The following is a 21853-nucleotide window of genomic DNA, read 5'->3' as shown; positions in this document are numbered from 1 at the left end:
TTTCCTTGCATTTTTCTTACATCTGTTGTTTCTATGCACTTAGTACAGGAAAATCAACATTGCAGGAGCTGCTCAGTCTGCCGCCCTGAAACTGGTGCCTTCTCTGGGGTTTCCCGCCCCCTCGCCAGGTCTCTTTCTCCCACCAGAACCCCGCCGCAACTCCAAACACCCGGCCCTGCCACCAGGGGCTCGGGAAGCTGCCACACCGTCTGTGGAAAAGAAACTCAAGAGCTGCTTGGTGTTCTTGTCCATTGGTTTTGCCCCAGTCACCCCCGGATGTAACTTCTGAGTTCCGAAGTCAAGTGCAAAGCCCAGCACGACCCGCCCCTCGAGGAGTCCTTTGCCCCAGTTAGAGCCCAGCATGGGTTTTGTGAAAATAGACTTTATTATAATAAAATGTCTTTTTAAACAAATACCCCCACCATTCCACACCCCTGGAGACCAAGGCCGGGGGTGGGGGTTCAGTCGAACGATCTCCCACCACAGTGAAGGAAACATGCAGAGACACTCACCCAGCCGCAGGGTTAGAGGGGGTGGTGAGGGTAAGGGTGGAGAGCTCTCTACCCCATTCTGGACAGGGAATGTATGAAAATAGCTGCTTAAATCTGTCCTCTTCCTCAGCCCCCAGACTCCAACAGGGGCCAGAGGAAAATGATGCAAACAAGAAGTTGAATCCAATGAGCAAAATAAGGCAAACCCAACTCCTGCTTTCTGCCCGCTGGCCCCAGGGCCTTTGGGGGTGAGACACACAGGGGCCAGGAGGCCGGGCTGGCAGGGAGGGGTGGAGCACTATGGAGCGGGGTTAGGCCCGCTTTGGCATGGCCTGTCTCCTTCCTGGGCCTGTGCGGTGGAAGCGAGGTGGAGGAGGCTGGACTGAGGCACTGAGTATGTACATATATACAGGGTTCCGCCCCCCTGCCCCATGGGGAGGGGGGCTCCAGGGGATCCAGTGCAAACTTGCCTTCAGGGAAAGGAAGACATGTCAGGATAGCCTGCGCCATCGGAGCGGGGAGGATCAAAGAAAGGACTAGCATCGTGTGGCGGGAAAGTAGGCATAGGTGGATGGACGGGGAGTCACAGGTCCTGGCTCTGTGACTGAGGTGCTCAGCAACCTTGACCGAGTGATTTCCTCATTCTGCGGCTCAGTTTCCCCTCCTATAAGAGGAAGGTGCCCCTCCAGAGGATTCATCCTTGAGGACTCATCTAGCTCTGACCTTCAAAGAGTCTCTGATTCCCATCCAAGTGCCACAGTGTTAACTCAGAAGAATGGGCGTCCAAGGCCTTCCCCACCCCGTGACCCCAGGGGCCTCAGGGGGCCGCTTCTGCCTGCAAGACGGGCCACAGCATCACTCCTTCTTCCCAGAGCCCAGTTTCCTTAGGAGCTGTTTTCCCTTGGAGAGGAGACCCCACACCTTCTCGCTTGTGCCCTGTGGCCCCCCCAGTTCAATTGTGGGGAAGCTGCCAGGGCCAGGGGCACAGGACCAGCCTCTGGGCAGTAGGGGTCCTTGTGCTGAGCTGGCCCAGTCCTGAAATGTGAGAGAAAAGGGACAAGGTCAGGGCCTGGCTCCCTGCCCCAACCTGACACCTTCGCCCTACAATCTCAGGTACTTACAGCCCTCCATGTCACAGACCCATGGTCAAGAACCAGAGCCCCACTACCCCCCCCCCCCGACTTCCCCCAACACACAGAGCTCAGAGAGGTGAATGCTGAGGGAACACTAAGCTGGGAGTCAGAGGGACAGACAGAGAGTCCAGCTCTGCTTCCAGAACCTGGGCAAGCCGCTCCCCTTCTCTGGGTCTTCCTAAAGAGTACTGGGCTGACAGAGCTCAGGAGTCCTCGGACCTACCCCTCGGGATGGGTGCCCCCAATTCCCCCATGTCACCCCCTCCCAGCAAGGAAGACCTGGACCACTTAGAAGCAGCCACCGCCACCCCCCTGCCCCACTAAGGAAAGCAGTTCCTGCAGCGCCTCACAGACAGAAGCAGCACGCTCAGCCAGTCCAGCAGACGCAGTGTTCCAGTCCCATGAGGAGGAGATTGGGACTCTTCCTTAAATGACCTCTCCGAGGGCTGTGGGGAGCCAGGGCCAGAGCCACACCACTCAGCCCCGCCACTAGCTCTGGAGGCTGCCCTGCTGCCTCTGTCAGCATACGTCCCCTGCTGAACCTCCTCCTAGCTCCACTGGCAACCATGAATGGCTCCCCTTGGCACAGGCCCAGCCAGTGCCATTAGTGGCCTAAAGGACAGGGATTGGGTGAACAGGAGAGCCACTGGGAAGCCTCCCTACCCCTATTCCCCATTCCCACATCCTTACCTCGACCTCCTGTGCCTGGCACAGCCCAATCAGATCTTGCCGGCCAACGAATTCCCCACCCCTGCCCTCCAGTCCCTTCCTCAATGCCTGCCCCCGACTCACCACCACAGCCTGGCAGTCTCCTGGCCAGAGCCAGCCATAAAGCCCAGACCAGAGGCAGGAGAGCTGGGTACCCAGCCTAGGACCCCCCCCCCAACCCAAGGCCCTGGTGACATGGCAGGGCCTGCCCTCAAAGAGGTTTGCCGGCACCTAGAGGCCAAGGTGTCTACTACTAACCAGCCACGCCTTCCCAGGGCTCCTTTCATAGCATCCCAGGAGGGAGGGGTCGCTGGGGAAACAAACGAAGGGGACTCTGAGCCCCAGAGATGAATGGTTTGGGGCTTTCTATGCATTTCAATCGTTTAAGCCCCCCTTTTATTCTCTCTGGCAGAGAAAATTGAGAATTGGAAGTAAAATCATGCATCTGATCCCCTAACAGGTCATGATGCAGAGGACAAGGGTGGGAGACTATTATTACTGGTGGAATTACCGTATCATCCTTCTGTCACCAATAATAATCACAATATTATAATACCATAGTCATATGGTATCATAATACACAGATGAGTCACAATATGGATGTTACACCACGTTCTATAAGCCGCATGAGCTATAGAATATGAGGAGTCAGCTAATATGGGGCATTATATATTAAAATGACATGTATTCCTATAGCAGCTGGCACTGCCCAAGGTAAAAACAAAAGGAGAGGATGATCCTGCACCCAGATCTGGCTCCACAGCAAGATCTCCCTCCCCCAATCCCTAGGAGAAAGCAGAGAAGCCAGGTCAGCTCCAGTATTCAGGACAAAGGAGTGCTATCTGATTATGGTGACGTAAGGAGTGGGGAGTCACATGAACAGAGGGGGCCAGTCCCCCACTTACATGTTGCTCTCTCTATATATATCTATCTCCATCTAGCACTGGACTCGTCTCCTCCTCATTCTCTGAAGAACAGGGAACAAAGAGAGGAGTTGGGTTATGGACTGACTCACATACTCCCTGCCCAGTCACCAGGTCACTCAGCTCACAGGAACTGGTCCTGCTTTGCACAGCCTTTGCTTCTGTAAATATTTGCGCACAGATGCCCAGGGTTTCCCACTGGGGCCAGGACCCATCCCCTCTCCCTGCGCCGTCAGGCTGTTAACTCAGCTGTATTCCACCCACCCCAAGGAGAAGCAAGCTCTAAGAACAAGGACCCAGGAAGCTTGCTGGGCCTTGCTGGGCAACTGGCTTTAAAAGACACCTGGGAGACAGGGTAGGAGGTTCCCTGAAACCCGGGCTATGACTAGTTACAGGTGTGAGGGCTAGAGGGGTCCTTTTTCACAAGGCCCCTCACCAACATCAGCCCGCGGGGCGCGGGTAGCTGGGAGAGATGGACCTGGGATCAGGGTCACAGCCGTCATTCCTCTGCAAAGAGCGGCACATACTGGGAGGGAGCTGGCCCTGGCAGGGCTCTCCCTCGAAGCCTCACCCTGCACAGTGCTCCCCCAGATTATAGCCAACTGCTCCCCTCCCACAACACTGTCTGAGCCCCCACCACCACTCTGGCAGGGTACAGCCCCAACTCTTCACTGGGAGCCCAGCTCTTCACTGACCTGACTCTCGGCCTGGGATGTCCCAGGCTCCCTGTCTGAGCTGCCCGCCTCAGGTCCAGGGCCCTCCAGGAAGTTGGATGGAACCAAGCCCCTCTGTCCATTGAGCTCCCCCTGGGGAAGAGATGCCGATGAGGCTCAGACTAGGAAAGAGGCCTCAGCCCCACCCCCTCAGCCCTGGAGCCCCTGGGGGAACAGTCTGAGGTCAACATCACTGTCATGGCCTGGTCCATGTCAATGCCTGGTCCATTCCTCCAGGTTTCCTTCAGGAACCCTTGCTCATCCCTGTCCCTGGCTCTGGTAGAGCCCTCCCTGGAAGGGCTGGTGAAGGGGGTATATATGGCAACTCCCCGCCCCCCCGCCATGTTCTCACATAGTAGAAACCATCATCGTCCATGTCACCGAACACAGTAATGATGTCGCCTGCCCGGAAGGGCAGCTCTGCCTGTGGAAAGCCCAAGAGGCCGACGTCAGCCCTGGGGAGGCCGTGCACCACCCCCTTGGCTGGGCTGTCTGTGGGGGTCCTCACCTCCACATCCATGTTGGGGGAGCTCTCCCGAGGGTTGTAGTCAAATGCAGCCACCATGGAACGGGAGGATTTCAAGCTGGCAGAGGAGACCTGCTGGGGGCGGCCTGCAGGAGAAGGGGGAGAGGACTGGGGACTCTCTGGACCCCCTACACCATACCATCCTCCACACTGCTGAGCCCCTATTCACTACCTCTCCACTAACTGCAGCCCTTGGAGAGAGCCCAGAGGGGCCACCCAACACCACCTCTCCCCAGTCTCCCCTGCACAGGAATGGCCCCTACCTGCACAGGGTTGGGCAGAGCCTTCTGCCTCAGCTGTGGAGAGAATGTGCAGGTGAGCCCTGCCCCTCACTTCCCTCCTCATCCCAGGCTGGGGGTGGTGCAGGGCAGGCAGGATGCTCGGTCTCACGCAGGGGATACAGGAGAAAAGATGTTCAGGGAACAGAGCCCAGCCCTTTGGATTTGGTAGTAAACTAAGACCCAGAAAAGGTCAAGGACTTGCTCCAGGCTGCACAGAATTTACAGTCAGGTGCTTTTTGGAGCAGAGGCCCCGGCAAACCACTCCCCGTCCCCATTAAAAGGACGCTCCCCAGTGGAGGGAATGGATGTGGATGAAGGTCTGCCCTAATTCCCTTTACCTGCTCAAAACCCCACTCATGTCTCCCCAGAAAGCCAAGCAGTGCTCCCCACCCCCACTCATCCTCACAGACCCCGAGGGAGAAGGGGGTCTCACCCACCTTTCTTGGAGCGGCGGGGCTTGGGGGGAGGCCCAGCTGTGCGGGCTGTAGAATACACAAAGGGACCATTCCCTGATCCAGAAAGGCAAGTATATGTGAGAGAGAAACTGAGGCAAGGGAGGGGGACAGAATAGTGTCTCTGGAGTCTCCTCTTTGGACTGTGCCAGGGTTCTTGTGCTCAAGTTTCTAAAGGGCTTTCCTCTCCCATCCTAGACCTCAAGGACCCAAACTTCATGGCCCATCCCCTCTGCAACAGACCCCCGTTCCACGTGGCAAGCTAACTGCTGTGGCCACACTGGCCACACTGGTCTCTACAAGGCTCTACAGGTTCTGCTAGACTCCGGATAAATGATGTTCCTTGGCCACCCTGGACATACAGATGGCTCAGAAGGGACTGAGTTGGAGCTGGGGTGGTGGGAGGTAGGTAAGGGACAGCAGCAGGACATACCTGAGCCTTCAGTGAGAATATCTGGGGACAAATAACCCCGCTGGAGCAGCTGCTGTCTCTCTGTGGGACTGTCCACAGCCACCTCAGCCACCATGTTGCAGGGGATGTAGCCTGTCCGACCCCCACCTTCACCACGGTAGAAGCCATCGGCATCCTTGTCCCCAAACACCTGCAGGCAAAGACCAGTCATCTCAAGAGGCCAATACGGCTTGCTCCCTGGCTCCAAGGCCCTGAGCCCCACAGCACCACACTCAGAATTGAAGAAGAATGCTCTACCTTCTGTGGGTCGTGAAACAGGAAACAGGGGGAAACAGCCAAGAATAAGGATTCATACAGCATCACTCACTGCCTGCACGTCCATCCCCCCAGCCCACCCCAGGCTAGATCTCTGTAACCTCTGAACAGCAGCAAAAAGCCTGGAGTAAATACTTGGAGACTCAGTGAAAACTGTAACGTTACCAGGAGCAGTTACACTGTGCGGTGTGCCCGGGCCACTGAAGTAACCCACATGCCCTGAACCTAATCCTCAAAACCATCTCTGGAAGGTGGACATGAACATCAGCCCCATTTTACCACTGAGGAAACTGAGGTCCAAAGCAGCTAGCGCATCTACTCAAGGTTACACCGCTGCAAGTGTCAGAGTCAGGACTCTGGCTCTGGAAGCTGTGGTCTCCCCCGTGAAGGCTAGGACACCTCCAGTACAGGAGAGGAGAGAGGGTGGGGGACCTGGACAATCAGTCAGTCACCTTCAGGATCTGGCCCTCCCGGAAGGGGAGCTCCTCTTCCCCAGCGTCAGGGTTGGGTGACATTGACACCGGGTCATAGTCAAACAGAGCCACAAAGGCCCTGACAGGTAGGTCCTGGTAAACCGGCGCTTCTGCCGGGGGGCTCCTCAGAGAGGCTGTGGAAAGAGCGATGACAGTAAGGTCTCGCCAAAGGGTTAGGTCAGGAAAGGCCCCTTCGGCCTCACCCAGCCCCCCTCGGGTGCTCACCCAACTCGGTACCGCCCGTCCTGGGGGCCTGGGCCCCTCTCCGCAGGGGGCCCCTCCGCCCAGAGCTGTCCTGCCCTCTGGGCTCCCCAGTGTCTGTTGCCTGCAAAGAGAGCGCAGCAGAGAGCAGAAGTGACACACCAGCCGCTGGTGGGGCATCAGCAGGGGCAGGACCCCACACGCGTTCCCCAGCTCTGCCCCGTCAGCATAAGCAGCACAGCAGAGCCGGGACACAACATTCCTCTCCTGGAGCCTGGGCCCAATCTCTCGGAGACATCAGACACCCCCACGGGGGGAGGAAGGGTGGAAGGGGAGACCCCGGCTCCGGCCACCCTTGTTGGTGAGTGCAGAAGAGGGAGGGTCTCAGAGCTGGCCGAGGAGCATGGGAGAGGAGGGCCTCTTCTCAGCATCGGGGTCGGGTGATGCTGGACATCACCGTCAGTGTCCTGAAGACGTAACTAAGCTAACTAAGCACAGGGCCACCCTGCCCAGAGGCAGGGGGCTGGCTGGCGGCAATTGGCGACTAGCGGTAACAGAATATTGTGCATCCCAGTTCCGACAGGCAGAAGCAGCAAAGCAGTGGAATGCGGGTGGGAGGAGGCGGGTGAGGGAGCCCAGAGGCCCAGCCCCACCTCTGCGGATGGAGGCGGCAGTGTGGAATGGGAGTGGCTGGTGGGCAGCAAGCAGAGCCACCAGGCGGCAGCAGGCAGGGGGCTGCCAGGGTGGGCAGTGGGCACGGACCCGGGAGGGTGGCTCCTTGGCTCTGCCAGTCGCACCGCGGCCTCTCCGCTCTGGCTCCCCCTTCTCCCAGGCCGAAAGGCGTGGGTAGGGGGTGGGGCCCGAATTGGCCTTCAGAGGCCCCCTGGACCTTCCTATGGGGGCCGTGCCCCAGGCCTCCCCATCTCCAGGGTAGCAGGAGCTGGTGATGCTGATGCCACCGCTGCCCGCCTCCTGCTCGTCCTCAGAATCATATTCGATGCTGATTTCCAAGCACTTGGGGGAGAAGCAGCCGGCCAGGCTAGATTCTGGAGCCCGGCCACGGGAGCATCTCCGGGAAGGGGCCGGCCGCCCTCTCCCACCAGCCTCTGGCCCACCCTTGGTCCCCTCGCCCACAGCGGGGCTGCCCCTCTCCCGTGTGGGGCCCGGTCGTCCGGAGGCCTGGGGCCCGCCGTTGCTGAGAAGTCGGCTGCAGTGTTCACGGGGATCTGGGGACCGCCTGCGGTTTGGGGGCTTCTCAGGGGAGCCACTTCCTTTCCTCCGGATGCTTCCACCAACTAGTCCAGGTATGTCTTCCAGGCGGTCCCCACCCCTGCAGGGCTCTGGAGACAAGGGACACAGGCCAGGTCCTCGAGGCTGACCACTGTCACAGCCCAGCCCCAGCAATGCAGACTCGGGTGGGCCGGGGTCTCGAGAAGAACAGCCTGCCCCTGGCCTCTCCTCGTCTTCCTCATCCTCCCCCTCATCTTCCTCGTCCTCCTCTTCTTCCTCTTCAGGGATGCTAAAAAGCTTCTTGCTGCAGAACTGCTGGAGGGGCAGCTCCAGGATCTGCTCCAAGATCTCCTCGTCGCTGTCGGTCTCACAGAAGGGGTCAGGCTGGGGCTGGGGCTGGGGGGAAGGGCAGTGGGGAAGAGAGGTCCGTGGGAAGAGGAGACAGCTGTGACCTTTGTCCTCAAATGAGGGGAGGGGTTCCATGCAACCCCACAGCCCTCCCTCAGCTTCCTACAAGAGGAAAGACCAGAGAGGGGTCTGGCCCAAAGCCACACAGCAAGTCCAGAGCACAGCCAGAGGAGGAATTAGAGAACACACCCCAGGAACAGGCTGCACAGATGTTGGGGCCCGAGGGACAGGAGCAGCAGGGAGCAGACCACACCTGTGACAGCAGGGAGGCCTCCCCACCCCTCCCCAGAGGCTCCCAGAAAGGATCTCAGGAGACCAGGGTGCTGCATGTGGCAGGCTGGAGCGGGAGAAGGGGCAGAAGAGGGCTCCTCAGCCTCTCCTTTCTTCCCAGGAGGGCAGAATCCTGAGTAACTTCCTATCTACTGCTCGGGACAGGGCCCAGGCCACACACCTAGAATGTTGCTGGCACTCAGTGGTGGTTGGAGCAGCTGCTGACACGAAGGACAGAGACCCGAGAACCAGAGGTCTAGGGCCCACGAGCCCATCCTCACCCCGTTACCTTGGCCCCATTCTCCCCGATGCTGTTGCCAACAACCTGCTTCTGGAAAGAGCAAGTCCTGGAACTCAGGTCCTCTTCCTCCTCCTCCTCGTCCTCCTCCTCCTCTTGGATGTCTGAGAGATCTGAATTGCGGCCATGGTCCACCAGGGAGTTCACCAGACGGACCCCGAGCTCTGCCGTGTCCTCCCTCTGCAAGAGGTGAGACAAAGGAAGACAGAGGGAAGGGTTTGAGGAGGCATAGGGGGCTCCAGTAGGGATCAGCCCTAGCTGGAATGACAGGGGTCCCTTGGCAGAGGGAGAGAGAGTCATGTCCCAAATGGGGGGTGTGCACAAGGGTGGGGGGGGGGGGAAGAGGATAGTAGCCAAAAGGAAAAGAGGAATCTGGGAAGACAAAGTGACAAAGAAGCGGACACGGAGCACACACCAGAACAGAAACTAGATGGAGAGGACACCCAGATTTTGGCTGGCAGAGGCAGGGAGGCAGGCCCCAATTCTCTGGGTGGCCCAGTGTGTCCCCAGCTCCGTACCTCAGCCCTGGGCCTCAGCCCAGACCCTGCCTCTCCTCCTCGGCAGGCCTCAGCACAGGGCACCCGCTGGGCGAGAGCTCCTTGGGTGGAGCAGGGTGCCAGAAGAGCCTCTTCCTGGGCCAGCGGTGAAGCTGCAGGGTCAGGAGCTCTCTCTCCCACAGCTGGCTCGCTGGCCCTCCCGTCCTCTGAGGTGCCCAGCACAGCTGCCCCAGCCTCCTCCTGGAATGGTGGGTACTGAGGAAGGGCCCAAGCCCTCAGCCTCTGTCCCAGCCTCCACCTGTTCCCCCTCTCCCCAGCAGGGTACCTGGGAGCCAGGTGCTGGGGGCTCCTCGGGGGATCCTTTCGCTGCCTCTCTGGGAGGGCTTGCTGGGGGGGCCCCGGGGGGCTCTCGAGTTCCGTGGGGGTCAGGGCGCCGGAGGGGAGAGCTGGGGTCTCCAGGCCCCGGGGAGGCTGGAGCAAGGGGTGGTCTGGCTTCCGAGCCCGGCCGCGGTGAGGGGCAAGAGACCGTGGCTGGTAGGCAGGCCGCCACTAGGGCTGGGGGGACGGGAGCCGGAATGGAGTCAGCTGACTCGCCGTGGGGTGACATGGTGCGCACAGCCACCTCATGGCACACTTGCATCAGCTGCAGCTGGGACAGCTCCACCAGCACGCTGCCTGCTGTGGGTGACGCCACCTCCATGATCTGCAGGTAGAGGGTAGAGGTGGAGGTGGCTGAGTCGAAGACATGATGATGGTTAGCAACGGCAGTCAGCATGATGCCAGGCAGCACACTAAGGCCTTGGCATGTCCTATCTCACTTAATCCTCCTGGCCACAGGGCTTCAGTGGTGGCCTGGTGTTTGAATCACAGTCGTCTGCTCTCAAAGCCCATGCCCTCGACCTATCTGCTTGCCCAAATGGGCACCCAGTGCCCAAATGCCAGCGGCAGGGCATCTCTGTGCCAGGTTGGGGAGATGAGGTCTCTGAGCACGGCAAGGAGAGACCCATATCCCAAGGAGAGACCCAGAGTCCCCAGGCCATACCTTTTGCCCATCAGCATAGATGGCATAGCCCGTGACCCGGACGCCATTGGAAGTGCCAGCAGCATCAATTGTTACTGGGAGCCAGCTGATGATCAAGATTCCAGGGGAGGGTCCCGGCTCAATCTGCACATCCAGGGGGGCATCAGGTGGGCCTGAGGGGGGGACGGTACCAGACCCAGGTATGCAGGACACTCACCTGCAGAGGCACCAGCCTCGTTTCCCACTTCCCTGAAAATGCACTTCCCCTGGTCTGGCCTTCTGAGTATTACAGAGCGTCAAAGCCCAAGCAAGCCTGCATACCTGCTGGGAGTGTGGTGAACTGCAGGGTGGCAGCCCGCTGCTCCGGCTTTTCCCAGCCTGGTTCCCAGGACTCTCGAGGTGGGAGCTGAGCCTCCACTCGGGCCTGATAGAGAGTACCAGGCCGCAGGTGACAGAAGGTGGCCCAGTAGGTGCTGGGGCGGGCAGGGGGGCACTCTTCCCCATTGAGGTAGACGGCATGGGCCAAGTTGCTATTGCCGGGCACCCAGGTGATCTCAGCAGACGTGGCTGTCAGTCGATGGACCCGCAGCTGGCTAGGTACCACCCCGGCCCGGGTACCCACCACCAAGCAACAGCGAAGAGGGTCGGAGCTGCCCTGGCTGGTCAGGGCCTGCACAGAAACACGGAGGGGCCCGGCCCGCAGGTCCAGGTTCTCGAGCACAGCCTTGGGGGGCACCCCCGGCCCCAGGGCCTGACGCAGCTCCCCGTTCACGCAGATATGGTAGCCGCGTAACTCCACTCGCTCAGGAGGCGGCTCCCAGGCCAGCACCACACTGTGGGCCAGCTGCCTGAGGACCACCAGACCCCGTGGGTAAGGCACAGCAGGGGGCCCGCCCAGGCCCTCAGGCTGGGGGCTCAGACTGAGCTCGTCCCCCGCAGCCTCGTCCTCAGGTCTGGGCTGGCTGCGTCCCCCGCTGCTCTGGCCCCCGCTACTGCTGCCACCCCCGCCTGCACTCAGGAAACTGAGTTCGGGGCCTGAGCTGTGGGACAAATCGGCCAGCTCCGGAGGGAGGGAGGTCAGGAGGTCATCGTCGGACACACGCTCTACAAAATTGGAAGGGACCAGGCCCCTTCGGCCATCCATGAGCTCCCCTGGCAGAGGGAGGGCAGGGAAGGGGAAGACAGAGAGGAGGTAGAGAAAAACCAGTCCAATAAATGCATTTTAGCAACGGTTAGTGGGTGACCTTAAGCATTTGATCCAAACCAACATTTATCTGTGAGCACTTTTAAAAGGCAAGAACACTCAACATCTGCAGTAGAGGAGTCATTGCTAATATTCGTAGGTGTAATAACAGCACCGTGGTGATCTAGGACAGCGCTTCTTAAATGTTAATGTGCATATGAATCGCCTCAAGATTTGTTAAAATGCAGATTCTAATTTAGTTAGGTCTGGGTGGGGCTGCGAGTCTGCATTTCTAACAAGCTCCCAGGTGCTAGCCCCACAAGGCTCTCCGAGAACCATGTTCTGAGGAGATGCATGCTGAAGAAGGGCTAGGCGAAATGTCATGATGTCTACAACTCTCTTTTACATCACTTTTCATTTTTAACCTGCAGATGGAAAAAGCAAATATGGCAGAATGTTAACAACTGTTGAACATAGGTGGTGAGTATATAGGTATTCGCTGTATTACTCTTTCATTTTTCTGTACATTTGAAAACTTTCAAACTCCAAGGGCCTGAGTAGTAGGGACAGGGGCGCCCTTGAACTTCCTTTTGTGGAAAACAGACATCCTCAAAGGGAGAGGAAAGCACCACCTGATCAGGGTGAGGGAAGGACTCTTCAGCCACAAAAGGCCTAAGTGCCAGAGAACAGATTCCCATATGGTTCTAGAAGGGATGAGGACCCATAGCGAGCCTGTGTCTAGGAACATGACTGGTGGTCAGTCCAGGCGCTGACCAAAGGTAAGTTCCAGTTCCCCTGAACGCATGACAACAGAGGGATGTCAAGGAAGGAAGAAAGTGGGCACACAGCACGCCCTGTCACTGCTAATTTGGGAGAAGGGAAAGGATTCCCAGGGGACAGATGAGCCAATGGCTGCTACGCCTTATTAGGAGGAAGGGAAAGCAGAGGCCAGAGTTTAAGAAAGAGGGTGCTGAAGAGGAAGACAGGTCTGAGCTGCAGTGGGGGGGCTTCCAGCTTCCCCAACACCCTCGCTCTCTGCTTATGCTAGGAGTGGGGGGGAAGCATGGAAACTTGAAGAAACAATAGTGATTTTCAATACATTAGAGAATATAAGCACTTGTAGTGGATCAAACGGTGACCTCCCCAAAGTATGTCCACATCCTAACCCATGGATCCTGTGAGTGTGGCCTTATTTGGAAAAAGCATCTTTGCGGATGTAATTAAGTTAAGGGGCCTGAGATGAGATCATTCCAGGTTATATGGATGGGTCCTAAATCAAATGACAAGTGTCCTTATAAGAGTCACACAGGGAGAGACACTGAGAGAAGAGAAGGAGGAGGTAACGTAACTACAGAGGCAGAGACTGGAGTGACGTGGTCACAAGCCAAGAAACACCTGGAACCACCAGGAGCTGAAAGGGACAGGGAACAGAATCTCCCCTAGGGCCTCCAGAGGGAGTGTGGCCCTCCCGACACCTTGATTTCAAACTTCTGGCCTCCAGAGGTGTCACAGAATACATTTCTATTGGTAATTTGTCATGGGAGCCTGAGAATATTAATGTCAGCACTAACACTTAAGAAGGTAGGAGCCTCCACGCTAAGCACATCTACCGCCCTGATGGGCTGGCGCTGGAGCCCTAGTCAGAGGCAGGCACACATGCCCGAAGCTCGAACCACCGACAGCAGTCCAGGCAGGACCAGTCATAGAAGAAGCAGTTGCTTAGCTAAGTGTGATGATGAACATGGCATCCCAGCCCCTGTTGTCTCCATGAGCCTTTAAACCTATCCCAGATCATATAGTTCAAATTGTACTCATTTGTGCTTAGTGAACATTTGTGTTCCTGCTGCCCCCCTCCAAGAAAAGTTGTTGGCTTCTGGGTTTTTGTTTTTGTTTTTTTTTTTCATTTAAAAAGTCGTTTTCTGGGAAATATTTAATCCCACTTTCGGCCACCCATCCCTCAGAGGAGTTTAGCTCTTCCCCCGCAGTTCACAGCAGCTACTCAAAGAACAGATGCAGGGCCCGGGGAAGGCATGCTGAGTGGGCACTGAAGACCTGGGCTTTCAAACCCAAAGCTTTGGGTGTTACGGATTCAGATCTAACCTCTTTCCTCAATCCCCGCCCCTGGTTATGGCCCTCACCCTGCCCTGCCTACACCGCAACCCAGTCTCAGCCCAGGGCCGTTCTCCCCGCTATCTGGCCAGGGCCAACCTGGGTCTCCCAAGACCATTTCTTCGGCAGGCCCCACCCTATTGCCCAGTCTCAGTAATGGGGCTTCTGTTCAGGTGTCTGAGCTTCCCACAGGCCCTGGAGCACTGCCCTGAAGCCCACGCCCTGCCTGGGCCCTGACACCTGCTGACTACTCACTGACACCCTTTCCTGGGCTCTGGACCCTAGTTCTCCCTCCCCCACACCCAGCTGGAGTCCAGCTTCAGATCTTTGCCACATGCCCAACTTCAAGGTCACTAGTGTTAAGCACTGCCATGCCCTGTCTGGAAGCCCAAAAGCAAATTCAGCCAAAATTCCCCGTGACCCCATTCATCATCTGGACTGTGGCAGGCACTGCCCTGCCCTGCTTGGGGTAGGTCTGCAGTCAGACAGTGGCTCCCTTTTCTAGACCCCTTCTGTGTGGGCTGCCAGGTCTCTATATGCCTTTTCGCTGAGTCTGAAACGTCCTGGTGGCCTGAGCATGCCAGGGAGACCGTGTGGGTGGGTGGAGGTCTTTGTGAAGAGGGGCTCAAAAGCAGGGGGATGGACAGAATAACCCTGCCACCTTCCTACCTTCAAAAAAGCCATCCTCGTCCATGTTGCCATAGATGTAGATGTACTCGCCAGCAGTAAGCGGAAGCTCTGCCTCTGGGTTCTCATTGGGGCCCTCGAAGGGGTTGTAGCTGTTGAAGGAGGTGCAGAGGAGGAAGAGGACAGCGACCCACATCTTACCCCCACATCCCGTCTCCTCTCTCCCGCTGTACTAGGCCTTTATGGAGACTTGGTTTTTCACCGTCAGCCAAGTAGAGCGCTAACTGTGCCCACCTGGCCCAACTGGGCAAAGAGGACATGTCCAACTGGGATCCCTGAACGACGCCCACCACCTCCAGAAGCCTCTATCTTCACCCAGCCCCTCCTCCCATACACCCCAAACACTAGGGAAATGGGGGGCCGAGGGGAGGGTCCCACCTATAGCGTGCTAGGAACACCTGGATCCTGGCTCCTCCGCGGCTGCCCTCCGGTGCTGCTGGGAGCAGGGAGACACTGTCTGCCTCCAGCTCCTCCACCTCACTGGCTGTGTCCACCTGCAGGCAAACAGAAAGGGCCAGTCCTCTCCAGGCTCCAGGGCCAACGGCAAAACAGGCAGGTTTCCAGAATGAGCCAGAGGACCTGCTACTTTGAGAAGGGAAAGGACAGCACATGCTGGATAAGGCCAGCAGCAATGAGCCTCCGTGTTTTCTAAAGCAGCACCCAAGCCAGCAGATCCTGGCAGAGCCAAGCTGCCCTGGCAAAGCGGAGTGAGTATAACCTGGATCTCTCCTGAGCCCTGACCTCTACCGCACCATCCCAGTAAATATGACCACGTTCCCCACTGAAGAGGAAGCCAACCACTCTGATGCACAGTGGGTGTCCAACGGCAGTTTGTCTCTTTAAGGGAAAAACACGGCAAAGCACTCCAACTGTGAAGAGCTGGAAGTCAGGAGGCAGAAGGTCCTGAGAAGCCCCTGTAAGGGGGGCACCCTGGGGGCAGACAGCGCAGCCCCTCCACGGCACAGCCAAAGCCCGCACCATCGTTCCATCCCACAAGGGGGCAGCAGAGGTTGGGGCTGGGTTCCACCGCTTTCCCCCAACCCCGGTCAGCAGGGCTGCTCCTGCCTTGCCCCCTCGGATTTCTGAGGTTTAGGAAGAAGTAGAGAGAGGGACAAGGTGATCAAGCACTTGGTAATAATAATAGCGGCCACATGTTAAGCACCTACTGTGCGTCCTGCAGTAGTGCTCTTCCTTCTACCTTTTCATGTAACCCTCACAACAACATTTCAAGGCAGGTCCTATTAGCTCCAAAACTCAGACAAGGAAGCTAAAGCCCAGAAAGAGTCAGACACTTGCTTGCCTAAAACAGAGCTGGGATCTGAATCCCAGAACCTGTGTTCTTTCTCACACAACCATCTGCTTCTGCTACAGACACTCACATGAACAGTCTCATTATATGGATCCTGGTGCCCAAGCGTCTCCCTCCATCCGGCTCAGGACTCCAGGGCCTCTGTGAGCCCCAGAGGGGTGTGGCTGGGCGGCCCAGAGTAGGGCCGGCAGGTGAGCCCTGGAGAGCAGGGCAGCCTCCACCCGAGCTCCTGGCCCATAAAGAGGAATCTGCAGGCCCTTCTCTCCCAGGGCCTGGCTCCACTTCCCAACTTGGGCCCCCACAAGGCCCAGCAGCCACCCAACCCCTGGGGACCCCAGAGGAGAATAGGGCCAACCCCAGGCCCCTCCCCAGCACTGACCTCGGGTGTGGGGCATGACTTGGGGCTGTTGTGGACGGATTCAGAGCGAGAGGAGTTGGAGAGGGACTCTGCCTTCTTGGCCGTCCTTCGAGGGACCCCGACAACGGTTGCAGGGACAGGCTCAGAAGACTTTGGGGTGCAGCGCCCAGGAGAGCCCGGAGGGAGGTCAAGGTCTAAACAGAAGATGGCACATGGGATCTGTGACCTGAGGAGGGACTAGGGAGCAAGGGCGGGGGTGGCTGCTTGGATATGGGGTCAGGCCCTCCATAGCCACGTTTCCTTACAAGAGGGAAATATTTGAGGAAAACTTACTAAGTAGAGGTGGAAGTGATTTACATACATTATTTCGCATGATCCTCAGAGCAGGCCAATGAAGTGCACTGAATTATTCCCATCTTACAGCTTAGGAAACCAGAGCTCACGGGTTTAGCAGCACACTCAAAATCACATGGGCTGTTAAGTGAGAGGGGCTGGGGATTCCGGATCTGACTGATGCCCAGCCCAGCTCTTTACAAACCCTTACTGCTGGCTGCTGATTCCTAGTGTCCAATTCCCAGCCATAACCACAGAGGTCTTGCTGAAGGAGAGGAGCAGTGGTTGAGATGCCTGGCCAGACTCCAGGAGAGCCACTCTTGTGATCTCATTTCTCCCCCATCAGAGCCTTATTCCAGCCTGGCCCTAACTTGCCGTGTGACTTTGGGCGAGTTGTGCGCTTTCTCTGACCCTGAAGTCTCTGCTCTATACAAAAGCATTCCAGACAAAATGTCACTGGGGTCCACTTACCTTTGGGGCCAGACCCACGGCAGAGGTGGGGGGTAGAGCAGCAGCAGGGGGGTGGTGGGTGGTCCCCAAGGGTACTGTAGCCCAAGGCAGAGGTGAGTAGATCCAAGGGGCCAGGGTGCAGGCGGAAGGCCTGGAGCTCCTGTGCCAGGAGGCTGAAGCGCTCTGTTTGGCTGCGGCACTGCTCTTCCAGCTCTCGAACCCGGACCTGGGCCAAGACCTCCCATAAGCCACCAGGCACAGCAAAGCTGCCCAGTCCATCCTGAGCCCCCACACCAGGCTTCAGCTTCCACCCACCCAGCCCTAGGCCTGGGCACCAGCCCTCACCTGGCTGCCCCACTGCCTTAACAGTGTCTGAGCTGGGGGTGAAACACCAGAGCTGTGGGCGGGCTTCACTCCCAACCCTCCCGAGAAGGGCTAAACCCACCCCCCACTCAGCACACCCTCACACCCCAGGCAGTGGCACTCGCTCCTTCCTGTTGCTTCCGGGCCAAAAGGAATGGCTTCCACTCCCAGCTCCACTGCCAGTATCTCCTCAGGAGTTTCTTTGGCTCTGCTGCTTGTCACCCTCTCAGTCAGTGACCCAAATCCCCACCCTCAAGAGAGATCCTGCACAGGAGCTAGGGACATCTTTATGGCAGGAAGGAGCCAATTCTCAAGAATTTTTCTCAAGTATCAGAAAAGTCCCAACATTTGGGACTCTCTCCTGGCCAATATCAAGAGGGTCACGGGTTAGACTGGTGAGGAACTTCCTCATGGTCTGAGCGGCTATGTTTTAGAGGAGGGTCAGCCCCGCATCTGCCAGGCACTGTGGCAGCTCTGGGCCGAGGAGGTGGCCCACACGTCCCGCAGGAATGCCAGTCCTTCTACAGGTCCTCGGGTCTGCTACACCCTCCTCTGTTCCACATGAGAGCTGGGACCACTGGGCCCTGAGGCAGGAGACCCGGCTCAGGCAGCCTGGACGGGTGCATGGGAGGGGACAACCCAGGGAGGTGGGGGGTCAGGAGGCTGTACCTGCATGGAATCCAGGGTCGACTGTGGCAGGAAAGGAAAGCAAAGAGGACAGGTTAGAACCCTTCACCCTGCGGGCCACTGCGCAGAGAGGGAGCAAGGGCCCAAGTGGACACCACCTGGGCGGCTCCCTGGACTGACTGAGCAGTTCCTAAATGGAAGGGTATTTCAGGTGAAGGCAGCCTCCGGGGGTGGGGGGTAGTGGGGGCTGATGCCACCAGACCCAGGAGCCCCTGCCCAGCTGTGCCCCTGCCTAAGAAGTAGACCAATAGTGGAAGGGATTCCCGAGGCTCTGGAGCACCTAAGGGCCCTTCCTTAACCCCACACCCTCCACACCCACACAGTCCATTCCAGCCCTCTCTGAACGTCCCTGCCTTCTCCCCAAACTGGTGTTGCTGGCGGCCACTTCCAAGGACCCTACCTCCAGCAGCTGCACAGCCCCTTCATGTTCCCTCTTGGCTTCTGCCTGGGCCTACAGGTAGGAGGAGGCAAAAGTTGGAGAGGAAAGGTGAGTAACAGGGGAGGAGAGAGAGGGAGATGGATGGGAGGGGGGAGCCGTAAGGGCAAAGCAAGGGAAGAAAAGGAAAGGGGAGCTGGGAAGGGGGAGGCTGAGGGCTCCTCCCTCCCAGATCCCACCCCAGAACCATACCTTAGGCCGGAAGGTAACGGTGTCAAGGAGAGGCACGTCTGATACTGTTTCTCTCTTTCTGGGACATCCACCCTCTGGGTTTCCCTCCTACCTCTTGGGACGCTCCTTCTCAGCCTCCTTCACCTGCTCCCTTTCCTTTGCCCCTTTTGAGTGTTAGGGTGCCACAGGGCACAGGGATGGGCACAGGGCACTTTACACTCTTTGCTCTCCCAAGGAGTCCCATCTAGTCACACGACTGGACACACTGATGACTCTGAACCCCATCTCCATGACCAACTTCCCCATAACTCCAAACCCATAGATCCAACTGTCTTTGAAGTGTCCACTTGTATGTTTAACACATAACCCAAACTCAGCCAAGACAGGGCTCAGAACTCAAGACTCCCCAACTCTCACACCTGTTGCTCCTTCATCCATCACCTCCTAGAGAGTGAAGAGCCCCACACTCCATTAGGGTTTACTCAGCAAATGGCTAAAAGAAGCAGGAGCTCCACTAGAATCCTATGGAGTTTTGTCAATTCCATCTCTAAAATATACTTCAAATCCTTCCACTTGTTTCCACCAGCATCGCCTGCACCCTCATCCAGACGGCCGTCATCTCCCTCCTGAACTGCAGCAGCCCCAACACCTGACCACCTGCCTCCTCACCCACTCCCCCAATCCACCCTCCACAGTGCTGCTCATGTGATCTTCTAAAATGATTAATCAGATCATGCTACTCCCCTGCTTGGGACCTTCCAACGGTTTCCAACCCCTCAGAGAACAAAATACCCACTCTTCTTTAAGGCCCGACAAGATCTGGCTCTTGCCTATTCCTGCTGTTCTCTAACCTATTATAATCTAGCCAACTGGTCTGGACCCCCGTGCTCTTCCTGCCACAGGGCATTTGCGCTTCAATTCTCCTACCTGGAGTGCTCTTCAGCCGGCTCCTTCACACCCTTAACGTATTAGAGGCCTTCCCTGCCCACCTCTCTAAAGTGGCCCCTGGCCCCACCCTAGTCACTCCGTCACACCACCCTGCTCACTTCCCCCCACCAGGGCCCGTCAGTGACTGGGGTTGCCTCACTTGCATATCTGCTTATTTGCTGGTTGGCCTGGGACCTGATCTTTCCCCACCGCTGTCCCCAGTGCCTAGCACAAAGCCTAGCACTCAGTGGGTGCTCAGTAAATGCTCACTGGATGAGCAGCTGACTGAGGAGTCCAGCAGCCTACCACCCTTCCCTCACCCCTGCCCCCACCTGCTGCAGCCTCCGGACCTCCTCCTGCTTCTCCTGCAGGCTGATCCGAGCCTGCTCATGCTCCACCTCGAGCTGCTGCCTCCGCTGGGCCACCTCCCGCATGTGCTAAAACACAAGACCTTGGGTCAAGGCCAGAGCCCGGCTCCACCATTTCTGTAGATCTAAGATGTGGGAGCTCTGGACACCGTGTGTTCCAGATGCCTTCTGTTAAGGAGGAAACTGAGGCCAGAGAGGGGCAAGGCTGGTGGTGCCAGGACTGGGGCTCAGACCCCAGTGCCCCACATAGGACACGTTCTACCGTCCCACTTTCTCCTTGCATCAGGGACCAAGACCCTCCCCCCACCTATGCAATCTCCTCACCTTCAGCACCTGCTCCAGGCTCTCCAGCTTGCTCTGCAGGCCCTGGCTCTTGCGAAGGGCCGAGTCCCTCTCCTGTGTCACCCCCAGGAGCTGGCCCCTCAGCTCTGCATTCTCCCACTCCACCTGGAGAGGGGGGAGTGGCAGGGAGCTGGGTGTGTGAGCCTCGTCCCAGCAGCTCCCTCACCAGGGGGAATAGTACCCTTCATACTCTGGCCCAGTTCAGGGGACACAGAAGACAGCCCCCTGCCCAGGGACCAGAGCCCCAGCGAAGCCCAGCCCCACAGCCCGTGGGCAGAACCGCTACCTGCTCTTTTTCCGTGGCTCTCCCACTGAGCCGAGAATTCTCCTCCACGAGGCGGGCATTCTCATTCTGGGCTTCTCTCAGCTGCAGTTCCTGAGAGACCAGGGGAGCTCTGGGCGGGGGTCTGGCACCTACACCCCTCCTCTCCCCACACAGAGGACCCTGCCCTCCCAGACAAGGTCTTCCTCCCCCACCTGGACCCTGCGCCAAACAGGACAGGAGAGCCCCGAAGGACAAGAAGGGTGAAAGCAGAGCTGAGAGGGAGCCCACCACCTGGCTGGCCTCGGGGAGGCCCTCGGGAGCTCACCAGCTCCTCACATCGCCTCTGCTTTTTCCGGGCTTCCTGCTCCAGGCTCTCGCATTTCTTTCGCTTCTTGCTGAGCTCTGACTCCTGTGGGGTCGGAACCAAGGGCTCCTCATGTGAGAAGGCAGACCTGCCCAAAACTGGTCGCCTCCAGCCCTTGACCTGGGACTTACCAGCTGCTGCACCCTCTGCTGTTTCTCTGGCTCCCCTAGGCCCGTGGGTGGGTTTTCCACATCCTCTTGGGGCCTGGCCTGCAAACGCAGGGGGCAGTGGGGAGGCTGGCACCCAAGAACTCAGGGCCTCAGAGCAGCCTGCCCCTCTGCCCAGGCTGTCTGTGGCAGGCTCCCATGCCATCTCACGGTCAGCAAAGAGATCCCTGCTCAGGAATGGGGGCTGTAGGGAAGGGGGTGCTGCCTGCCCATGCCTCCAGCTGATGTGGGAGTGCAGAGGCTGTGCCCCTCTGTCCTCCAGACATACTGCTTTGAGATCCTGAGACCCATGTGTGCCCTGGGAGATGGGTCCCTTATCCAGGCCAAAGCTTTCCCTTTTTAGCTTCCAACAGCAGCCCTGCTCTGCACTCAATAACTGTCCTGGGTGTCCTTCAGTGACTGGCAGAGAACTAGGAGGCTGCCTGAGTCCCCAGGGATGCGGTGCTCCCAGAGCTAGGAATTCTGGATCATCCAAACCTGGGCTTTGCCTAGAGCAGTGCAAGCCTGGCCAGACCCTCCTCCTAGCTTCCCCCAAGCCCACCCTGTCGCACTTCAGATTTATCTGTGCAAACTCTAGGGGAGGACAGGCCTTGATGGGAGCCGCATCTCCCTCCCTGGGCCAAGCAGAGGGGCAAAATCTGAGCAAGAAGCACCCCCACCCCCACCCCCACCCCGCACCGAGGCCTTGGTCCCTATGGAATCCACCTTCTCCCACCCCTGTTTCCAGAACGAGGTGAACCTAGGTGCCGACCCAGTAGAGAGGATGGAGAGGAGCCAGACCTATAACTTCTGGGGGTCCGGAGTGGGCTCGCAAGCCCTCGGGACAGAGGCCGCCTACGCCCAGTACCCAGCGAAGATCGCTCGTACCTGGAGCCGAGGGGGACGCACCGCCACCCCCAGGGAGCCGGGGCCGGGCCTGGAGGACCAGGCGGGAGCTGAAGGGGGCGTCCCCGCGCTGCGGCGGCGGCGGCGGCGGCGGCGG

General features: G+C 58.2%; 1 protein-coding gene across 7 annotated transcripts in view; it reads right to left on the bottom strand.

Annotated features, from left to right (window-relative positions):
• Positions 1-362: 362 nt before the first annotated feature.
• Positions 363-21853, bottom strand: part of TSPOAP1 (TSPO associated protein 1) — a 26274-nt gene continuing 4783 nt past the window's right edge. For 2 of the 7 annotated variants that reach the window (XM_040497013.1, XM_040497014.1), the window contains exons 6-31: positions 20836-20913; positions 20666-20749; positions 20362-20451; positions 20058-20180; positions 19698-19802; positions 18232-18282; positions 17814-17834; positions 16803-17007; positions 16020-16192; positions 14710-14825; positions 14314-14423; positions 10674-11504; positions 10374-10525; positions 9657-10034; positions 9353-9571; positions 8826-9014; positions 7391-8254; positions 6653-6752; positions 6407-6561; positions 5661-5829; positions 5213-5284; positions 4758-4790; positions 4477-4580; positions 4321-4392; positions 3951-4061; positions 363-1526 (exon numbers count right to left, since the gene is read on the bottom strand). In XM_040497013.1, coding sequence (XP_040352947.1) covers positions 1347-1526; positions 3951-4061; positions 4321-4392; positions 4477-4580; positions 4758-4790; positions 5213-5284; positions 5661-5829; positions 6407-6561; positions 6653-6752; positions 7391-8254; positions 8826-9014; positions 9353-9571; positions 9657-10034; positions 10374-10525; positions 10674-11504; positions 14314-14423; positions 14710-14825; positions 16020-16192; positions 16803-17007; positions 17814-17834; positions 18232-18282; positions 19698-19802; positions 20058-20180; positions 20362-20451; positions 20666-20749; positions 20836-20913 — 4785 coding nt within the window. In that variant the 3' untranslated portion in view covers positions 363-1346. The other 5 variants (XM_040497017.1, XM_040497016.1, XM_040497015.1 and 2 more) reach the window with 5 other exon arrangements.

This window comes from Herpailurus yagouaroundi, unplaced genomic scaffold (assembly GCF_014898765.1).
Source record: "Herpailurus yagouaroundi ecotype Mexico unplaced genomic scaffold, PumYag 189, whole genome shotgun sequence".
NCBI classification, from domain to species: domain Eukaryota; kingdom Metazoa; phylum Chordata; class Mammalia; order Carnivora; family Felidae; genus Herpailurus; species Herpailurus yagouaroundi.
Note: the sequence above shows the minus strand (reverse complement) of the source record. Positions and strands in the feature narration are given on the sequence as shown.